The sequence below is a fragment of the Sciurus vulgaris genome (assembly GCF_902686455.1).
Source record: "Sciurus vulgaris genome assembly, chromosome: 1".
Classification (NCBI taxonomy): domain Eukaryota; kingdom Metazoa; phylum Chordata; class Mammalia; order Rodentia; family Sciuridae; genus Sciurus; species Sciurus vulgaris.
In genome coordinates, this window is record NC_136461.1 from 132,388,484 (window position 1) to 132,410,585 (window position 22,102).

The following is a 22,102-nucleotide window of genomic DNA, read 5'->3' on the forward strand; positions in this document are numbered from 1 at the left end:
AATGGCAGCTGTATTTTCAGGAGTATCTGCTTAATTTTACATAATCTTTCTTTCTGTGGCTGCTGATTGTTCGGATGTTTTCAGCCTAATTTTATTTCCTTCATTCATATGGTAGTGCTTTTTCGCTTATCATACTTTTTCCTTCAAATTGTACTTCATAGAACTTCAGAGGCCCACATAACTATTGTAGAGTTCCTCAAAAATAGTGTATTTTTTCTTTATTAAAAATACTTTAATTTCCTGTGTCATTTATCACACTGACTTGATTATAATTTTACTGGAAAAGATTCTATTCCTAATACATATTTTTAATTAAGACTCGCTATATTAAGCTTCCACATTCAAGGACATTCTCTACTGTGTTAAATTTCTCAAAATAGAGGTGCTTAATGTTTTTTTTCTCAATAGTAGTCATGGTTTCACAGAGTTCAGTTCATGGTCAGCTGGCTCCAAGGCAGAAACATCGTGGTGGAAGGTCATGGCAGAGGATAGCTGTTCAGCTCATGGCAACTGGGAAGGGGAGAGAGATGGAGAGTAGGGGAGAAATGAATCTGCAACTAGTAATATCCTTTCAGGGCATTCCCACAGTGACCTACTTCCTCCATCTAAGTACCAATAGTTCATTCAGCCATCCAGTTAATCCAGCAGATGGATTGATAATCCACTAATAAGGTCGGCTCCCTAGTCACTGCCTAAATGTCTCATCTCTAATCCTTGCCATACTGGGGACAATGCTTCCAACACATGAACTTTTGGGGACATTTCAGATTGACACCATTATAGATTCAAAGTGCCTGCCCAACTCTATGATACCTACAGGAGAATCATTTTACCCGTAAGGACACACATACTGAAAATGAGGGGATAAAATAAGATATTTCATGTAAATTGAAACCAAAAGTGTGCAACAGTAGTGATACTTACATCTGAAAAATTATATTTGAATTACAAAAACTATAAAGAGACAAGGTTATTATATGACAATAAAAGGGTCAATTCAAGGAGGATATAACAATTGTAAATACAGGCATGTCCCACATAATGACATTTTGGTAAATGACAGCTCATATAAACAGTGGTAGTCTCTGAATATTATAATAGAGAAGAAAACTTATCTTTTGCTAAGCTTGTAGTCACTGGAACTGTGATAACATCTTTGCACAATGCCTTATTTATGTGTTTGTGGTGATACCACTGTAAACAAACCTACTGTGTTTCTAGTCAGATAAAAGCAGATCCAATTATGTATGGTACATACTTGTTAATAGTTCATGTTACTGGTTTATACACTTAATATATTTTTATTGTTATTTTAGAATGTATTTCTTGTGCTTATAAAAAAAAAAGAATTTATTGTAAAATCAGAGGCTATGCTGAGCTGGTACTAGTCATTCCTCTTGTTTTACCTTTGTTGATTACATCAAGAGCTCATGTTAAACAATTGACCTGCCTAGACCATCTGAATTTATAGAATTGTATTTTCTTGTTTGCTCAATGACAATATCACCTAAGGACACATTTTTGTGAACTATATTCCTAAGGATAAGTGACACTGCTTATATGTATATACCTGAAACTGGAGGACCCAAATATATAAAACAAATATTATTAGTTCTAAAGGGAGAGATATATTACAATACAGTAATAGTAGGGGAATTCAACATCCCACTTTCAGCAATGTTCAGATCCTCCAGACAGAAAGGCAACCAAGACACTCCAGATTTAAATTGAATTCTAGACCAAATGGGCCTAACAGACATTTATAGAGAGAGCATTCTATCCAACAGCTGCAGAATACACATTCTTTTTTATTACACATTTTCCAGGACATATGTGGGGTCACAAAAGAAATCTTGACAAATTTAAGAAGTTGAAAATCATATCAAGTATCTTTTCTGAGTATTATGGTATAAAAATAGAGCTGGAATAACTTCAGAAACTTTACAAATACACAGAAATTAAAGAACATGCATCTGAGCAGTTCTGAGACCTTGGTCTGGACAAAGATATTTTTGGATATGATCTCAAAAGCAAGGGCAAAAACAAAAAAGCAAAAACAGACAAACAAGATTACATCAAACTATAAAACTCCTGCACAGCAAACTATTAATAAAGACACAACCTACAGAATGGGAGAAAATATTTTTAAGTTGCATATCTGACTAAGAACTAATATGAAAAACATTAAGGGAACTCAATAACAAGATAAGAAAAACAAATACAGATAAAAGTGCAAGGAACATGTCTCTAATGAAGACATGCCAACAGGCATACAAAGGGATACTCAATATCACTAATCATCAGAGAAATGCAAGTCAAAACCATAATAAGTTATCACCTCACAGCTGATGAAATGGCTATTATTAAAAAGACAAAAGAAAAAGTGTTGTTGAAGATGTGGAGAAAAGGGAACCCTTATTCACTGTTGGGAAAGTAAACTAATTCAGCACCAAGAAAAACAGTATCGAGATTCTTCAGGATATGAAACATAGAAATAAGCCCAGCACAGAAAGACTAAGGTGAAATTTAAAAGAGCTGATCCCTTAGAAGGACAGGGCCAGGGAAGAATGGCGGTTATCAGAGGCTGGAGTGGTTAGAGAGGTGTGGAGGACAGAGAGAGATGCTGTCAAAGATACACAATCACAGTTAGGTGGGAGAAAAAGTAATATGTCCAGAATAGGCAAATCTATGGAGACAGTAGGTAAGTAATTGCCAGGTGGTAGGGATTAAGGAGAAAGGATAAGAGGGGAGGAGAGGGGAAGACAAACTGGAGTGACAGCTAATAATTACTAAGTTTCTTTGTGAGTAATAAAAATGTTCTACAATGGTTGTGGTAATGGCTGCACAGCACTGTGAACATAGTTTATTTTGTTTTTGTTTTTGTTTTTTGTGATGCTGGATATCAAACCCAGAGCTTTGCATGTGGTAGACAAGTGCTCTACCACTGGGTTACATTTCCAGGCTGCAAACATACTAGAAATCATTAGATTGTATACTACAAATGAGTAAATTGTATGTGAAATATGTCTCAATAAAACTGTTAAGACACAAAAATGAATAAAATAATTCTAATAATTTTAAAAACTGATAAAAACAATTCCTTTATAGTTTTTATGAATTTAATTTCTGGTATTTATAAAATCCTTAACTCAATTTGACAATTGAATTAAACTGAAAATTATAGTTAGTGCATTTGCAGTAATAGTCCCTTAGTTTTAAAATATTTCCATCAACTCATTAGTTAACATGATTAGGGCATTATCTGAATAACATACCTTTGGGAATTACTGCTCCAATTTTATTGATGAGAAAATGGAGACAGAGTGATACAAAATGACTTTCCCAAGATTATTTAATGAGTCGGTGTCAGACTCAAAGGCCAAATTCCTACCTCTTAGTTTTCCACTCATTTCAATAACACCCTGACCCCCCAGCATTATCTGTAATTATTCAACACCACTGTTTAATTTTATAAAGGTCCTTAATTCTTAACCATTAAGATGCATTTTATTAGGTAGACAAAATATAAATTAGAGATTAATTAGACTGAAAGTTTTCCATTTGGAATAGTATGTTGAACTAATCTTCCAAACTTTTCACTTTTAGAATATGACTTTAAATGAGTATATTTAAATAGGTGGTGAAATCCTTCTAAAATTTGGAATTCTGTAGTTACCCTCTACATAAGACTTTGCTCTTAAAAGTGTTTGCCCAAGTAGTTAATTGGAATAAAAATATAAAAGTAGAATTCAGGAGGTTTCAAGATGGCGGCCTAGAGGGTGGCTGCATTTCATGTTGCTCCAGGACTCAGGATACAAAAGAGGAGATATTGAGACACTTGGGACCAACTCAAAGCAGCTGGGTGACTCTCACCCATTGGGGAGGCGTCCCGGATGGGACTGTGGTCCCGGAACACAGGAAACTTTGTGAAGTAGAGCTGCCGGTGAGACGCCCCTCCCCCCGCTGGAGCAGTGAACTCGGACAACTGGGAGCGTCGTAAAGGAGGCTGCTCGGCACAGCGCTGGGACTCAGAGCAACCACTGGGGCTCCGGCGGCTGTCCAGGGGAGGAGTGGAGAGGAGAGCTGTGTGGACTCAGAACACCGGGGCCTGCCCTGAGGAGGCGGAGGAGGAACGTGGCCGCTTGGATTCGGAGTGACTGCACCAGAGCTACAGGCAGTTGCCAGAGGAGAAGCTGCGCAGCGAGCTCTTTGGACTCAGGACGACTGCTTCTGAACCCCGGGGCCTGCCCTGAGGACGAGGAAGAGGAAGAGGAGCGCGGCCACTTGGATTCAGAGTGACTACACCAGAGCTACAGGCGGTTGCCAGAGGAGGGGCTGCGTGGCAAGCTGTTTGGACTCAGACCACTTCTGAACACCGGGGCCTGCCCGGAGGAGTAGGAGGAGGAGGAGGGGGAGCGCGGCAGGTCGTTTGGACTCGCAGTGACTGCATTAGCGCTCCAGGAGGCTGCTCAGAGGAGAAGGCGAGTGGTGAGTTGTTTGGACTTAAAGTGACAGCGCCTGAAAACAGGGGGGCTGCCTGGAGGAGAAGCGTGGTGGGTCGCTTGGTCTTGAGTGGCTGCACCAGAGCTCCGGGCGGTTGCCCAGAGCACCCGTGCAGCGGGTCACGTGGATTCAGAGCCACTCAGAGCGACTGCTCCTGAACACCCGGGGGGTTATCTGGAGAAGGAGGAGGAACGGGGAGGGTCACTTCGACTCGGAGTGATTGATTGCCCAGGGCTACAGGTGGTTGGTGGGAGGTGGAGGCACGCAGTGAGTTTCTTGGACTCCTAGTGATCGCACCGGAATACTGGGCGGCTGTCTGGAGGAAGAGGCGTGTGGCAGGTCTCTGGGACTCAGAGCGATTGTACGGGGCCCCAGGTGGCTGCTCAGAGGAGGGGCCGCATAGCCAGGTGATTAGGTGCAGAGCAGGGTCCCAGGATCTAGGAGGCTTCTTGGTGGAAGAGACAGGCTTAGGGCGGAGCGAAGGTTCCAGGCCTGCGGGCAGATTCTCTGAGGAGGGGCAGCCTAAGGAGATTCATCTGCGAAGGGTGAGGCTCCCAGGCCCAGGAGGTAGGGCCGGGTCCCTGGGAACTTTGCAGAGGAAGGCAGCCCAGCCCAGGCGGTAGCTGTAAATTGAGGGGAACCTCTAGGAGGGAACTGACCAGCGAGACCTCCCCACCGGGTGAGTCTTCCCTGCCGGGTGAGGTTTCCCCACAAGGATGGTAAAACCAGAGACTCAGGCCCAAACAGGCCTTGCCTCAGCCCGCAGCCTAGGTCCCCTTTGGATGACCATTGGTCAAAAAGTGGAGGCACCTCTGCCCACTAGCAGGGATTATACCCCACTTGAAGGCCACCACTCCTAGAGAGGCTGCTTCCTTGTGGAGCACCGCATTATCAACTTCCTCCAAGACTTCAGCCTACTGAGGGCTAAGGGGGGATATATATAGAAATCTTCAGGGACATTGTAAGTCAATAGAGGAAATCTGCAATATCTCAGCGGTCCACTGATACCTGAATAATATGAGAAATCAAGGAAACTAAATGCTGCAAACAAATCTAGATGTTACATCAATAAAACCCAATGACAGCATGGCAGAAGAAATGACAGAAAAGGAGTTCAGAATGTACATAATTAAAATGATCAGAGAAGCAAACGATGAGATGAAAGAGCAAATGCACGCACTGAATGATGAGATGTAAGAGCAAATGCAAGCATTGAATGATCGCACCAATCGACAATTAAAAGAGCAAACACAGGAAGCAAAAGATCATTTCAATAAAGAGTTAGAGATATTGAAAAAAAACCAAACAGAAATCCTTGACATGAAGGAAACAATAAACCAAATTAAGAACTCCATAGAAAGCATATCCAATAGGATAGAACACCTGGAAGACAGAACCTCAGACATTGAAGACAAAATATTTAACCTTGAAAACAAAGTTGAACGAACAGAGAAGATGGTAAGAAATCATGAACAGAATCTACAAGAACTATGGGATATCATGAAAAGGCCAAATTTAAGAATTATTGGGATTGAGGAAGGCCTAGAGAAACAAGCCAAAGGAATGAACAATCTATTCAATGAAATAATATCAGAAAATTTCCCAAATCTGAAGAATGAAATGGAAAATCAAGTTCAAGAGGCTTATAGGACTCCAAATACACAAAATTACAACAGACCCACACCAAGGCACATTATAATGAAAATACCTAACATACAAAATAAAGACAGAATTTTAAAGGCTGTGAGAGAAAAGAACCAAATTACATTCAGGGGGAAACCAATATGGATATCAGCCGATTTTTCAATCCAGACCCTAAAAGCTAGAAGGGCCTGGAACAACATTTTTCAAGCCCTGAAAGAAAATGGATGCCAACCAAGAATCTTATACCCAGCAAAACTTACCTTCAAATTTGACGATGAAATAAAATCCTTCCATGATAAACAAAAGCTAAAAGAATTTACAAAAAGAAAGCCAGCATTAGAGAACATTCTCAACAAAATATTCCATGAGGAAGAGATGAAAAACAAAGAAGCAAATCAGCAAAGGGAGGAATTATCCTAAAGGAATTGTCAAATAAAGGAGGAAACAAGTTGTGTCAAACAAATAAATAAATAAAATTAAAAAAATGAACCAAATGACCGGGAAACCAAATCATATCTCTATAATAACCCTGAATGTTAATGGCCTGAATTCATCAATCAAAAGACATAGACTGGCAGATTGGATTAAAAAGAAAGATCCAACAATATGTTGCCTGCAAGAGACTCACCTCATAGAAAAAGATACCCATAGACTAAAGGTGAAAGGATGGGGAAAAACATACCATGCACATGGACTCAGCAAAAAAGCTGGAGTATCCATCCTCATTTCCGATAATGTGGACTTCAAGCCAAAGTTAGTCAGAAGGGATAAAGAAGGTCATTTCATACTGCTTAAGGGAAGCATAAATCAGCAAGAGATAACAATCATAAACATCTATGCCCCAAACAGTGGCTCATCCATGTATGTCAAACAAATCCTTCTCAATTTCAGAAACCAAATAGACCATAACACAATAATACTAGGTGATTTTAACATGCCTCTCTCACCACTGGACAGATCTTCCAGACAAAAATTGAACAAAGAAACCATAGATCTCTCATAGTTCTTGTAGATTCTGTTCATGATTTCTTACCATCTTCTCTGTTTGTTCAACTTTGTTTTCAAGGTTAAATATTTTGTCTTCAATGTCTGAGGTTCTGTCTTCCAGGTGTTCTATCCACATAAGTGATGAATCTTCAGAAAGAGAAATTAGGAAAACTACCCCATTCACAATAGCCTCGAAAAAAATAAAATACTTGGGAATCAATCTCACAAAAGAGGTGAAAGATCTCTACAATGAGAACTATACAACACTAAAGAAAGAAATTAAAGAACACCTTAGAAGATGGAAAGATCTTCCATGTTCTTGGATAGGAAGAATTAATATTGTCAAAATGGCCATACTACCTAAAGTGCTATACAAATTCAATGCAATTCCAATTAAAATCCCAATGACGTACCTTACAGAAATAGAGCAAGCAATTATGAAATTCATCTGGAAGAAAAAGAAACCCAGAATAGCTAAAGCAATCCTTAGCAGGAAGAGTGAAACAGGGGGTATTGCAATACCAGATCTTCAACTCTACTACAAAGCAATAGTAACAAAAACGGCATGGTATTGGTACCAAAATAGAAAGGTAGATCAATGGTACAGAATAGAGGACACGGACACAAATCCAAATAAATACAATTTTCTCATACTAGACAAAGGGGCCAAAAATATGCAATGGAGAACAGATAGCCTCTTCAACAAATGGTGCTGGGAGAATTGGAAATCCATACGCAACAGAATGAAACTAAACCCATATCTCTCACCATGCACGAAACTAAACTCAAAATGGATTAAGGACCTCGGAATCAGACCAGAGACCCTGCAGATTATAGAAGAAAAAGTAGGTCCAAATCTTCACCTTGTTGGTCTAGGATCAGATTTCCTTAACAGGACTCCCATAGCACAAGAAATAAAAGCTAGAATCAACCACTGGGATAGATTCAAACTAAAAAGCTTTCTCTCAGCAAAGGAAACTATCAGCAATGCGAAGAAAGAGCCTACAGAGTGGGAGAATATCTTTGCCAATCATACTTCAGATAGAGCACTAATCGCCAGAATCTATAAAGAACTCAAAAAACTCTACTCCAAGAATTCAAATAATCCAGTCAACAAATGGGCTAAGGAAATGAATAGACACTTCACAGAAGAAGATCTACAAGCAATCAACAAACATATGGAAAAATGTTCAACATCTCTAGTAATAAGAGAAATGCAAATCAAAACCACCCTAAGATTCCATCTCACCCCAATTAGAATGTCGATTATCAAGAATACGAGCAACAACAGGTGTTGGCGAGGATGTGGGGAGAAAGGTACACTCATACATTGCTGGTGGGGCTGCAAATTAGTGCAGCCACTCTGGAAAGCAGTGTGGAGATTCCTTAGAAAACTTGGAATAGTCCCTCCATTTGACCCAGCTATCCCACTCCTTGGTCTATACCCAAAGGACTTAAAATCAGCATACTACAGAGATACAGCCACATCAATGTTCATAGCTGCTCAATTCACAATAGCCAGACTGTGGAACCAACCTAGATGCCCTTCAATTGATGAGTGGATAAAGAAACTGTGGTATATATATATACAATGGAATATTACTCAGCCATAAAGAATGATAAAATTATGGCATTTGCAGGCAAATGGATGAAATTGGAGAATATCATGCTAAGTGAGATAAGCTAATCTCAAAAAGCCAAAGGACGAATGATATCGCTAATAAGTGGAGTATGACACATAATGGGGGGGAGGGAAGGGTTAGTGTTAGGGTTAGAGTTAGGGTTAGGGAGGGGGGCAAGTATGGAGGAAGGAAGTACTGTATAGAGGGTAAAGAGGGGTGGGAGGAGTGGGGGGAAGGGAACAAATAACAGAATGAATCAAACAACATTACCATATGTAAATTTATGATTACACAAATGGTATGCCTTTACGCCATGTACAAACAGAGAAACAACATGTATCCCATTTGTTTACAATAAAAAAAGGTAGAATTCATTAATTACATTTCTTAATAGTAGATGAATATACACCTATAATTAGGTGACTAGTTAAAAGAGAACAAATGCATGATTCTATGTTAGGAATTGGGATTTGGGGAGCCTGAATTAGTGAATAACTCCCATAATCCTCCTTCATGTGATATTGATTAACTCACAATTTTGACTTAATACGAAATTGTCTATGTTGACATTGGTAAGAAAGGAAAAATAGGTTTAGAAAACCAAATTTTGTCATCATGAAATCATTCTACAGACACTATATAATAGCGTTATATATTTCATATTATGTATTTTGTATAAATACACATGTGTGTATATTAGTGTGTATACACACACAACAAAGACAAACTTAAGCAACTCATTAGGAAATGAAATAAGTCATGGCCAAGGATTCACCTATTTTAAAAATCATTTTGTCCAAATATACCTATGCAGAAAAGTAATATATTGTATTATGAATTTTCAGAAACTGAACATACTATACCAATACATTTTACCTTTTGACTAATTACAAATATTTTTTGAAAGATATAAAATGTACTGTTAGGAGAATTCAATTATTTACTAACACTTAAAAATGTTTTTTAGGTCTCTTTGATGTTATTTTCAATAAAGGAAATATATGCATTTTCCAAAGTCATGAGATGAGGCATCTTTCTCTTGCGCTTGACAATGACTTTGTCACGGGAATGGTGAGTAGTAAATTTTCTCTTTGACTTATATAAATAGAATTGTATTTGCATAGAATATATTTTTCTATATAATACTTTTATACAATTATGAAATTATATTTTCCTTTGGTTCATACTTGTATTCTACATTTTTGTGTCTTTTGTTTCATTGATTTTTGAGATTCTGATGCATAAATGGTCCTAGATTCTAGCAAATGAAATTTAACCTAGAAGAAGTATACCAATTCTCCAGTAACACTGAAACTTGTAATGAGCTTTCCAAAGGACTTCTGACTTCTCAATGGCCCCTTTAGGGAACATATTATCAGGAAAGAAAGCAATAATCTTGCCTAGTTATGCTTTGTATTGCTTAGTCTAGGTATGAAATGTAGCTTTTAATATATAAAACTGCCTTTACAATGAATGTATATTATTTATTTTGAAAAATGAGACTGTAGAATAACTGATATGCACTCTTCTAATTCTTATTATGTATCATAACATTTAAACCTTAAATTCGCCCTATGAGAGAATCCACTCTTTAACAGTGAATTCTGTTTAACAGAAGCTGAACATGATCTATAGGAAGACTGAGTTGCCCAGGGTCATAGGGTAGTAAGTGTACTTACAAGAATTGAACATAGACAATCTGACTGCAGCTACAGCTTCCTCATACAATGTTATACAATTTTACATAATGATTTGAACTCAAAACATGTTATTTAAGGTAAGGGAAAATACTTATGTAATTTGTAGCTCTGAAATTTAGACTAAGTCATTAATCATTCGAATGTTCTCCACAAAGGCATTTCTCCTCTGCTTTGAACTTGGCAAAGTATCTTCTATTCTACTTCATAGCACATCGCATTACAAAGGCCATAGTGAATACCTAATAAATATGAATGTATTGGGTTTGGAGTCTACTCAGTTGAATTAAGAGTTGAAGAAATGTTCCATTATTATAATTTTCTAAAATAAAATTAAGACTAAGCCTCTATCCCACCAGGTTGCACTAGGTTGGTGGGAAATAGAATCTAAGTTATTATGAGACTTAGTTTGTTTCTCCAAAGATTTCACCTATCACGGGCCTTAGAGTATCTGATCTCAGCCTTTGTAGTTGTGGTTCATGCTGGTTGCTATGATATACTCATGAAGCATCACCTGTTTTCTTAAAGGTAAACAGCTCTACTAATAAGAACGAATAAAAATATATTTTAAAAAACAAAGATAAACAGCTCTATTACTCCCCTACCATATGGGGGATTGAACTTTGCTGAGGTTGGTAGACCTAGAGTCTTGGGTCCAGCCAGTCAAGGGGCACTGATGAGCCCTGCTGCTGCTTTGGGACACTGTAGGGAGATGGGGTAGGCCCTGAACCAGGAATGTCTTCCTGTTATATAACCTCAAACCTTTGTTTACTGTTTTGAAAGTAAAACCTGGAAATGAGATAAGACTTTTGTTAAATTCGGGTTTTGGTCTTGAGTTAGGAGAATTCAAATAATTAAATGAAAAACAATAATCAAATACACATTAACATCTCATTAAATTATCCTGCTACTAGTGTTATTTTTATTGTTATGCAACATCTACCATGGTCCTGAGAAATCAAGAGAAGAAAGTTTTTGGTGTAAGTCACTGACAATAAGGACAATAAAACCAAGGAATAAAAACAATTAAATTATAAAAGCATGACATTCTGTAAATAGAATAAGGATTGTATACCTTGAAGTAGATCTGTATATACACATGATGTGAAGGCATTTTAAATTTAATTGTTTTCTCTTGGTAATTCGGTGTTGGGTTTCAAGTTTTTTACATTTTCTTTTAGCCTACTGGTGGAGCCTCCACTGAGCTGCAGGTGCTTTATCAGCCCAACCGCTGTGCACTTCTTCAGTCAGCAGTGATTCCTGGCCAAATGGTGATTTTTGATCGTCATGGAAAAGTAGCTGATGAGTCATCAGGAGGCTATGCAAATCTTTCAAAAGAATTTGTGACTTTTGTCAAGGTAAAATGGACGAAAGTCATCAAAGATTTTATTGCTAAGTACCTATTTTCTTTGCTTTATTGAGTAAAAAATTTGACTTGAATCATGACTGAAGTAATGAAATCTCTTTCCACTAGGTGGCATTGATGCCTGCTTCCATTCTTTTACCCAGCTTTTGAAAAGCAGTAGGGACCACCACTTTTAAGTGAAAGAAACTGTGATGAGAGTAACAGCCTATGCCCAACTGAAGTTGGATTTTAAAACTATGGATATGGAGATTCTTAATAAAAAGTTAGAGAATCTTGCATCTGGGTGCCAAGCAATGTAAATATTAATCTTTTCTGAGAGTTAGGCTTAGTACTTTGATTGTTAGGTGTGGTGTGATAACTTCTTAAAGTTTATATCTCTTTCCAGTGTTTATGAATTTATTTAAAAACTAAGATTTCATATTAATATACTAAAAATGTATGAGATGGCTTACTTTACTGAGAGTTGCACCATATACAAGACTAAATAAATCATAAAGACACTGACAGATACTATCATCTGTATTTGAAGGTGAAGGAAAAGATTTTCAGGGATATTAAGAGTTGATTAATATAGTATAGTTAGCAAATGGTGCATTATAATTCAAACAAGACTGTATTTGTCTTTAAAATATTTTATACGTCCTATATAACCACTTGTTATTTTTCTCAAAACAACATACTTTAAACTCAGAGTATATTATTTAATAATATTCAAACATAAGGATTTTGTAAATATATATGGTTTTAAATTATTGAACATTAAATATTTCATTTAACTCGGGAATAGTATATGGCAATATATATTTTGACATATGCCTTTGACCATATTTTTAATTTTCTTAGCTTACAAAAATTGAATATTGAATTTAAAGGTTAGACTATGGGTTGCAAATTAGTGCAGCCATTCTGGAAAGCAGTATGAAGATTCCTCAGAAAGCTTGGAATTGAACCACCATTTGACCCAGCTATCCCACTCCTTGGCCTATACCCAAAGGACTTAAAATCAGCATACTACAGAGATATAGTCACATCAATGTTCATAGCTGCTCAATTCACCATAGCCAGATTGTGGAACCAACCTAGATGCCCTTCAGTTGATGAATGGATAAAGAAACTCTGGCATATATATACAATGGAATATTACTTCTCCATGAAGAATGATAAAATTATGGCATTTGCAGGCAAATGGATGAAATTGGAGAATATCATGCTAAGTGAGATAAGCCAATCTCAAAAAACTAAAGGACGAATGATCTCGCTGATAAGCGGATGAGGACATATAAGGGGGGGTAGGAGGGGTTAGTGTTAGGGTTAGGGTTAGGTTTAGGGTTAGGGATAAGGAGGGTGGTAAGAATGGAGGAAGGAAGGACTGTATAGAGGGAAAAGAGGGGTGGGAGGGGTGGGGGAAGGGAAAAAATAACAGAATGAATCAAACAACATTGCCCTATGTAAATTTATGATTTTTAATTAAAAATTAAAGGCTAGATTATGAAACTTTGAAGGCTCTGGAAACATAATATCAAACTTTTCCCCCCAGAAATGTATGTATTTTACCCCTGTGAAAGTAAAGCTAGCTATGAAGTTAGAGGGTCTACATAATCACTTCCCTCTGACACCAACCTCAGTGTTTGGAGTTCCCTGAGACCACTATCAAGACTTGATCCTTCACTGAAAGGACCCACAGAATCACTGAAAGTGAGTCAGCACACAGTTAGTTTTTTACAGTGAAGGATATAAATTAAAATCTGCTAAATGAAGAGGCTCACAGGGTAGAACCTAGAAAAAGCAGTAATGTGGAACTTCCAGTTGTCCTCTCCCCATGGAGTCAGGTCAGAGTTACTTCCTCAGCACTGATGTGATGACACACACAGTATTGTGGGAAGCTCACTTGAACCATGGTCTTTACTACAGTTCCATCACGTGGGAAGTTCTGTGACTGGTGGCTGATCTCAGTCTTCAGCCTGTTAAAGGTCATTTGATACCTTGTGACCCAAAGCCCCACACCCTAAGTGTCTGGATCATGACACGCCTATCAGGCACGGACACTCCCAGGGCTGACAGATTACCTCTTAGAAGCTGAGGCAAAGGCCAGACTTCTTTGGGTAAGGTTACATTCCTTACTACCCAAATCCCTTCTGCTGTATAGGCAAATACCTATCCCATTGACCTCAGTGTTGAGTATGGTTCCTAAAGACAAAAGTCTCTGACAACTTTCTAGAGAAATAAACATTTAATTTTACCTTTTTAAAAAAATTACTAGTATGTATTACTTTGCCTTGTTTATATTTGCATCTTACTGTGAGCTCCGGGGCACAGTTAGCAGCCAAATAAAATCGGACAGAAAGTGGCCGAAGCAAGCTTTATTAGAATTTGGCTCTCGGGTGAAGTTCTCAGACCCCTGGGGTACAGCTCAAGTAGGGACCCGGAGAAAATCGAAAGTGGCCCTGGCTGCCCAGGATTTTTATAGGCCGGAATGGGAGGGGTTCTTCTGAGTGACAGGTGGATGTTAAGGGTCAGTGGAATTTTCTAGCCCACTCGATTGGTCACCTTTGGCGGGCTGGCTTTTGTCTCAGCTGCTCTTCTCTGCCCCCTACAGTCACCTAAATTCCAACCTAACACGATTTGTTTTTTGCCATTTTGCTACAAAATTAGTGTATTTATAGTTAACTTTCAAGAGCATTTTATATCTTCCTCCTAAGTTAATGATTGCATACGGTTTACTGAAATATACCTTTGGTGTGTTTGCTATCTCTTTTCACTCATTCTTATTTGCATACATTTAACTACTATCCATAGAGTGCATTCCATAATTCAGGTACTCTTATAGCATAATCTTTTTATTCTACATTAATACAAGGTTAATAATAATAATCATAATATTAATATAATATTAAAATTACTTATAGTGACTATTGTGAGAAATAAAAAGTTTGATTAATATTAGTATTTAGCTTCAAATGTAAAATTACTGGGGATGTTAAAAAACAAAACAAAGAAAACTGGAACCCCCCCAAAAAAAAAAAAAAAAAAAAAAACCAAAACAGCCAAAGGGGAAATAGAACAAATGATTACTAGCAGTTAACATGAGGGACAGATTCGCAGCCTCTTGACAAATAGGAGGTGAGGGGAAATGGGCTGACCTGACCAACAAAGATAAATAGCATAAGTGCACTTACCCCAAGAAGACCTTCTAGCCCCAAGAGAACAACTACAGGTACATTTCTTTAAATAACCCAACAGGAGACAGTAAAACTTAGGCAAACTTTGGGAAGACTATACCTCATAGTACTTGACTAATGAGGATCCTGGGGATTGACTTTGCAACCTAGGGAATAAAATGCTGATTATAACTGCTGTGGCTGTGCCTGCTCATCCAGACTCTGGATCTTGCAAGACCATCAGTAAAAGTCTTGCTGACCCCCTTTTTCTTAGTCCATTCTTTGGATATGGGCAGGTGAGCTTGTTTCTTACACTGAGTTTCCTTAAGAAAAATATTTGTGTGTGTTTTTTCTTTTTAACCTTTTAAAAAAGAACTCTGTAAATCTGATGCTCAGCCTTAAACTTGCAATAATCATTGAAGAAAATTGACCTCTTTTCATCTTGTTTAGCTGTTTTGCAGTTAAATTATTTCTTTTGCCCATTCTCAGCTACTTAACTTCTGATAACATCCTGATTACTGCAGCCTCTGTAAGACAATTGATTCTATCGCCATCTCTCCCTCTCCTGTGGAACTTGAACTTGTTATTTACTGCCTTTCTGTTGTTTGTTGCTCTGAAGGGGGTGTTCCTCAACAGTGCTGTGGTTCTACTTGCTACAAGTGTGTGCCAGGCCCTGTGTCTCCAGCCTGATGGGACCTGCACTGGAGCAGGAAATCATTCTGAAAAATCCTACTGGAAAGTGCATAAAATCAGCTCTGGGATTTGCATGTTTGAAAGTGTGAAAAATGCACGGATGTATCTGAGGATCAAGGATGGTCGGTGTGATGGCACAGTAAGCATCTGCTCCTATTTCTCTCAGCACATGTTTAAGACATTTGCCAGTAATAGACACAAAAACACTGCTTTCTGAGGGTTTTGATTTTTCATTTTACCTACGGATATTTTGGAAATTGAATGTTATACGTGGTAATCCCCTTTGACTGACATTTTTAATAAGTAGAGAGACAGCCACATGCCTGGTATAATAATAGAGAGATTCCCGACTCTCTGGACAGTGCTTCTGAAATATAGTTTGCATACAAATTACCTGGGAATTGTGTTAGGAAGCAGATTCTGATTTTGAAAGACTGAGATGGGAGCTGAGTGTCTACATTTTTAACAAGCTTTCAGCCTTTGCTGCTGATGTCCATCTACAAACTGCACTTTCCAAATCAAAGCTCTAGAAAATCCCAGTTCAACAATGTATTCTTGCTGCTCCTTTTAGTGCCTGGATTTCCACCATTGGAAACCCTATACCTTCACTAAGGAAGAAAGTTTAAATCCTATACAAATCCTCTGTCAGGTGAAGAGGGTTGTCAGGTGATGAGTCCCAAGGGCCCAAAACAACAAAAGATTTCTAAATGGATGTTAAAGCTTTAACTCAAATTCCAGCACTACCCCCAGGTACCACAACATTCAGCTTACAACCAACCAATCCAGAAGGTACTTCTATGAACTGTCCTATTCCAAAACTTTCTTCACTTCATATGATCCTGTGCACTTTTTTGTACATTCAATGTAGGTTCAGGGTAAACAACTTATGCTTTCTGTCCCCACTTTTTTTTTTTAATAAAAGTACTGAGTTCTAAGTCCCACAGGCATTTTTCTAACTTCTATCTAATTTTGTTGCTAAGAAGTTGAGGAAATCTCTGCCAGGACCTGTCCTTTGATTGGCTAATATGTATAACAGTTCAACAAACCCTTTTACTTCAGTTTCCTGAGTCTCAAGAGTTTGTGTGTGTGTGTGTGTGTGTGTGTGTGTGTGTGTGTAAGCACACACATGCTTTCATAGTTCAACCCCTTACAAATATTAGTTACCTTTCATTTTAAAATTATTTACATGTGTATTTTGAGTGAAGAGGAAAAATTAGATCAACTGCAATGAGAGAATATTTCCTAATTTCTATAAAGTAAACTTTTGTCTGTGAACAAGTGTCATGCTAATGTGGGGTGTGCCTGTTGTATCTCTTTGGTACACGATCATTCTGGTATACTGAGCTTATTTTTTCTACAACTCCTACATGTTTTCTGTTTGCCTCTGTACTCCTTAGCAAATTCCAGCCATGTTGTTTTGAGTCATGTTTTTTTTTTTTTTTCTTTAAATTAACCACCTTACAATTGTCCCTAGTGAACTGCATGCTGTTTGTTGCTAACTTGAATCTCTACTACATCAAAATCTATTAAAGTGATTTACTCCTACAGAATAAGACTTTTATGGTAACAGAAATAGAAACATTTGTTATAAGATCAACATCAATTGATTTAAATGTGTGTTTGCCTATAAGAAATGTTTTCAAATGTACAATGGCAAACACATTGGAACCAGTAGTGCTTTCATTAAATTCAATTTATTATAATACACATTTTTGAGTAGCAACCAGGACTGAGGCACTGTTATATTTTTCAAGTACAGTGATAGGAGCTTGCATTATCATTTCCCTTTGAATGCATCTTAAATCCCTGTGGATAAGATAAGCATGCTTTACCATAGCTTCTAAACATATGTAAAATAGGCTAATTAAAAGGATTGTTACCATTTTATTTTCAAGAGTAATGCCATTCCAGAGTCTAGTGATTCCTGGTCAGATACAGCAAAAGTGAAAAATGATGTTGTTCGTTGTTATGCATGTATGTCTAGAGCAGGCTGTGACCTGCTCTGAGTTACTCTATTTTGTTCCTGATTGCACTTGTCTTGAACTACTCCATTTGGGTACACGTGCCAGGGTAGAATGACTCTGTACCTTGTTGCATGTAAACAACCACCATCTGTTCAGCATACACTTAAGGTACAGAAGGATAAGTAAATTATTGGAGCTAATAAAAAATTACCACCTGTGAACTTCCAAATTAAATCAGGGGCACGCCAACATATGGACTTATTGGATCACATCAGAGCCACCAGACACATGGACTTACCAGGTCAATGAATGTTACAATCACCTCATCCAAGATGTACCAAAGAAGGGACACTGAAGTATGTCAGAGACCCCTGGTGTACATGTCATAGATCACCAGAAAAGGAACTTCATACTCTGTCCCAGCTCAACACAATCCACCCCACTCCCACAGGCCATTTGATGCTAATCTTTAAAGTATGAAAAAATGTTTGAAGAAAATACAGAGGGCCTTCAGGATAGCAACAGAGACTTTCTCCACTCAGGAGCAAATATGCTTTAAGAAGGAAATAAATCATTGAGTGATTCATCTTGGAAAAGAGATGGCTGATGAGTAGCATTAACAGTACTCTATTGTACAAAATATGTATTACTAGGATGAAAGAGTCTTGTTTGCTTTGTTCATTAAAATATCACAAATCCTAAGCAAGGATATTTTGTAGGTAGTTAACAAATATGGAGTGAAAAAGAAGTTAAAATATCAACTGGATAATGGTAACTAGGACTTATCCTTCTGCAAAGGGGCCAAAGAGAGAAATGTGCATTAGATGTTATACTAGCTTGCAGTGGTGTGAGCATGCATTCCAAAGTAGCTTTGTTCAGTTAGTATTTGCTACTAATGATTAAGAGGGCACAGAAGAATACTTTTGCATTTAGAACTGACATATTTTATTTCCCATCTACATCCTTTTAATCAGTTGATATTTGGATTAGGTGTAAAAAATATATTTAAATGAAAAAAGGAAAGGGGGAATATAGGAAACTCGAAATGTTTATTGTTTTAAAATTCAGTTATATTACATTTAATTTTCATTCTGGTCACTGATTTCACTTAATTCAAGGTTAAAAATTTCATTTCTTGAGGAAAATGATATTTGGAGGGAACACATATGTGCACAATAGAGAATACTGGCAAATCTGCAATCCCGTTCAAATTGTGGTTCAACTGCTTGTTTGAAGGATTAGGAGAGACTATTGAATTGAGTGGAGTAACAAAATTGGGAGAAGTTTCTTGGAATTGTGAATTTTAGAAGGAATAATCCCACATTTCTAAAGAAGAAAGGGGAGGGCATTACATGAACAAGTTATGAACTTAGATGTTTGCAAACCAGAGAACTTTTTTTTAGGGGCCAACAAGCATTTACTGAGTATCTACTCAGAAGTAGAAATTGCTGTAGTAAACATAGTAGGCATTCCACTCTCTCTGCGTCCTTAGGAAATTTGTAATCTAAAAGGGGCCATGACCAAGTTTCTAACACATAAACTTTTGGAGGACATACCCAAGCCATAACCAAACCATTGCAGTGTGCAATTTCAAATGAGGCCAACTGTGCTGTCTTAACATTTGGGGTCATATGGGTCTTGAGAGATGTAAGCTCTGGTTTCAAGGTTCCCAATTCAGTTGCCAAGTTGTAGCAAGTATAGCCTTCTCCTAGACATTCGTCTTCTCCGTAGTTGAGTCTGCTATTAAAGCACTAAATAACCTTTGGATGCCCTGATGTTTTTGTGTGAGCTGTGGAGAATCTAGAAAGCTAAATCAATGTTATCTACTCAAATTTCTTCCTCAGATGTTTCAAATCCATCTTATGAGCAACCCCATTTTGCTTTGATACGGATACCGCTGGTTATCGATGATGAGTTCTACTTCCTCAAATGTTGAAGTTTGAACATTAGAGAAGCATGCCGAGGCAAGCATATAGAGCAGGTTTTATTTAAAGGTAGTAACACAGACTGCTCCCAGTGGGGAGAAGGGACCATGGCTGGCATTCTGGTATCCCAAGAAGTGAGAGGGCCCTGCATCTTTTATAGACTAAAGTTTCCTTTATTCTCCTGCTCTCTCCCCGTCATTTCTCTCCTTCCTGCCTACATGACTAGGCTCAGGAGATACGGGTGAGATGGCAAAAACGTGACAAGTAGATGGGCAGGCAGAGGGGCCAAATGGAGTGATTCAGGCAGGTAACAGCCCATCGGGCATTAATTAGCAATTCCCTGACTGTGGCCTTTTGGGAGGGGTAGTATAAGCAGGTAAATTTGGTAATCAAAGGGCTTTGGAGACACTGACATTCCAATCTCCCAAAGGCAGTCTCCAACTTCCAGAATCCAAACTGGTCTCCATTTCCTGGATTTGATCGGATTCCCTATTACACACTGACTGTCTTCAATTCTAGCTTCAGTACTGTGCTGAACATTAGGATAGTTTAAGAGAAATTTGTGAATTTCCAGGGTGACGACTTCAGCCCTCTGAGATTCTCTAATAAAATATATGGATGTTTCTACTACCTCTCATTAAGAAACAATTCCACGTGAGGTTGAAATAGGACATTCATGTCTGCTTTTAAGACATTTACTCCAGGTCCATACTCCTAGTTCTGTATGGACTTCTCTTCCTGTTGGGTGGAAATTTCCTCTATATCATTTAAAGTATCCACCTATTTAGTGTTTTCAGCATTTAAGTTCTGTGGTTTCCAGTCCTCTAGGTTTGGTTCTAGGTATATTAAATCCAATTTTGGAATTTCTTTTAGAAATCATTTTATCTTTCAGAAAATAAAAACACCTTCCTTTTCATTATTTGCTAAAGACTTCCTGTATCCCTTATAATTGGAAACTGAAAGTTTAGGACTATTTCTTTGTTTTAGCCTGGATTCTACTTACCCATGATACAAGGAGCATTATAGGTCAGGTAGGTAAGTGAGCCTTGGAAAAATAATCAATAAAAGTATGTCTAATAGTCAAAAATATGATTCTTATTTTAGCCAGTGATTACAGTGATCCAGGCAGGTGGTGATGGGGCATGTTGTCTAGGAAGTACAAATGAAATGGAAGATTTGCATCAAATTTGATAAATACCATTGCGGAACATTTAGTATTAATGGGTGATTGAATATTTATGGTGAAAATAAGGAGAACTATCAGCAAATTATGAATAGAGGGGAACTTTCTCTTCTTGATTAGATACATAATGGGGACAAGTGTAAGAGAAGAATTGAGGAAATTTGAATTGTGTAGAGGGAAATGTGGATGGGGAGAGAGCTGGGGTAGGAAAGATAGGGGAATGAGACAGACATCATTACCCCATGTACATGTATGATTACACATATGGTGTGAATCTGCATTGTGCACAACCATAGAAATGAAAAGTTGTACCCCATTTGTGTACAGTGAATCAAAATTCAGTCTGTAAAAATAAAATCAAATAAAATTAGTAAAAAAAGAATATCCATAAAAACCTTACAGCTAATATCATATAAATCATGAAAAACTAGATGCTTTCTCCCTAAAATTAGGGGTGGAAAAAAAGGATATTTCTCACACTAATCCTTGCAACATTGTAAAAGACCTAGCTATGCAATGAGATAGGAAAAGGAAATAGAATGTATTGCGATTGGAAAGAAAAAAAAAATAACACTCTCTTTGTTCATTTATAATAAGATTAGTGTTTCAGTCATTTTTTTTTTTTTTTTTTGCCACTGTGGCCAAAAGACCCGATAAGAACAATTTTCAAAGAGAATAAGTTTATTTGGGGCTCATGATTTCAGAGGACTTAGTCCATAGATTGGAGACTGCATTGCTCTGGGCCTGAGGTGAGGCACTTTTCATGGTGGAAAGGTGTGGAAGAGGAAAACATCTCAAGACTTGGTGATCAGGAAGCAGAGAGACAGCTCTGCTCACCAGGGACAAAATATGAACCCCAAAGGCATGCCCCCAGTGGCCTACCTCATCCAGCCAAACCCTATAGTTACGCCTAATTAATTCATATCAGGATTAATGCACTGATTAGGTTAAGACTCTCTTAACCCAATCATTTCACCTCTAAGTTTTCTTGCATTTTCTTACACATGAGCTTTAAATCATAACAATTAGGCATATAGAAAATACCAAAGAATTGACAGTAAACCCTAGAACTAATGAGCTATCATAGCAAGGCTGCAGTGTACAAGTTGATATACAAAATTCAATTGCTTTCCTATACACTACCAATGAAAAATTGAAATTTGAAATTAAAAACATGGTCAGTTTTATTGGTCTAACAAAAAGATATAAATCTAACAAAATGTATATAAGACTCATATGTAAAATATAAAACTGGTGAAAAAAATCAAAGAAAATATAAATAAAATGGACAGATTCTACATTCATAGGTCAGAAGACTCAAGGTTATCAGCTGTTTCCAACTGATTCTTAATGGAGAGGC

General features: G+C 37.7%; 1 protein-coding gene across 13 annotated transcripts in view; it reads left to right on the forward strand.

Moving 5' to 3' along the window:
• RP1 (RP1 axonemal microtubule associated) overlaps positions 1-22,102 on the forward strand; it is a 322,403-nt gene that overhangs the window by 149,661 nt on the left and 150,640 nt on the right. For 11 of the 13 annotated variants that reach the window (XR_013763185.1, XR_013763186.1, XR_013763187.1 and 8 more), the window contains exons 13-15: positions 9,724-9,827; positions 11,635-11,811; positions 15,597-15,809. Coding sequence is in view for 9 of the 13 variants with exons in the window: in XM_079136285.1 (XP_078992411.1) it covers positions 9,724-9,827; positions 11,635-11,811; positions 15,597-15,809 (494 nt within the window). In the remaining 4 variants the exon portion in view is untranslated. The remainder of the gene's footprint in view (positions 1-9,723; positions 9,828-11,634; positions 11,812-15,596; positions 15,810-22,102) is intronic. The other 2 variants (XM_079136286.1, XM_079136289.1) reach the window with 2 other exon arrangements.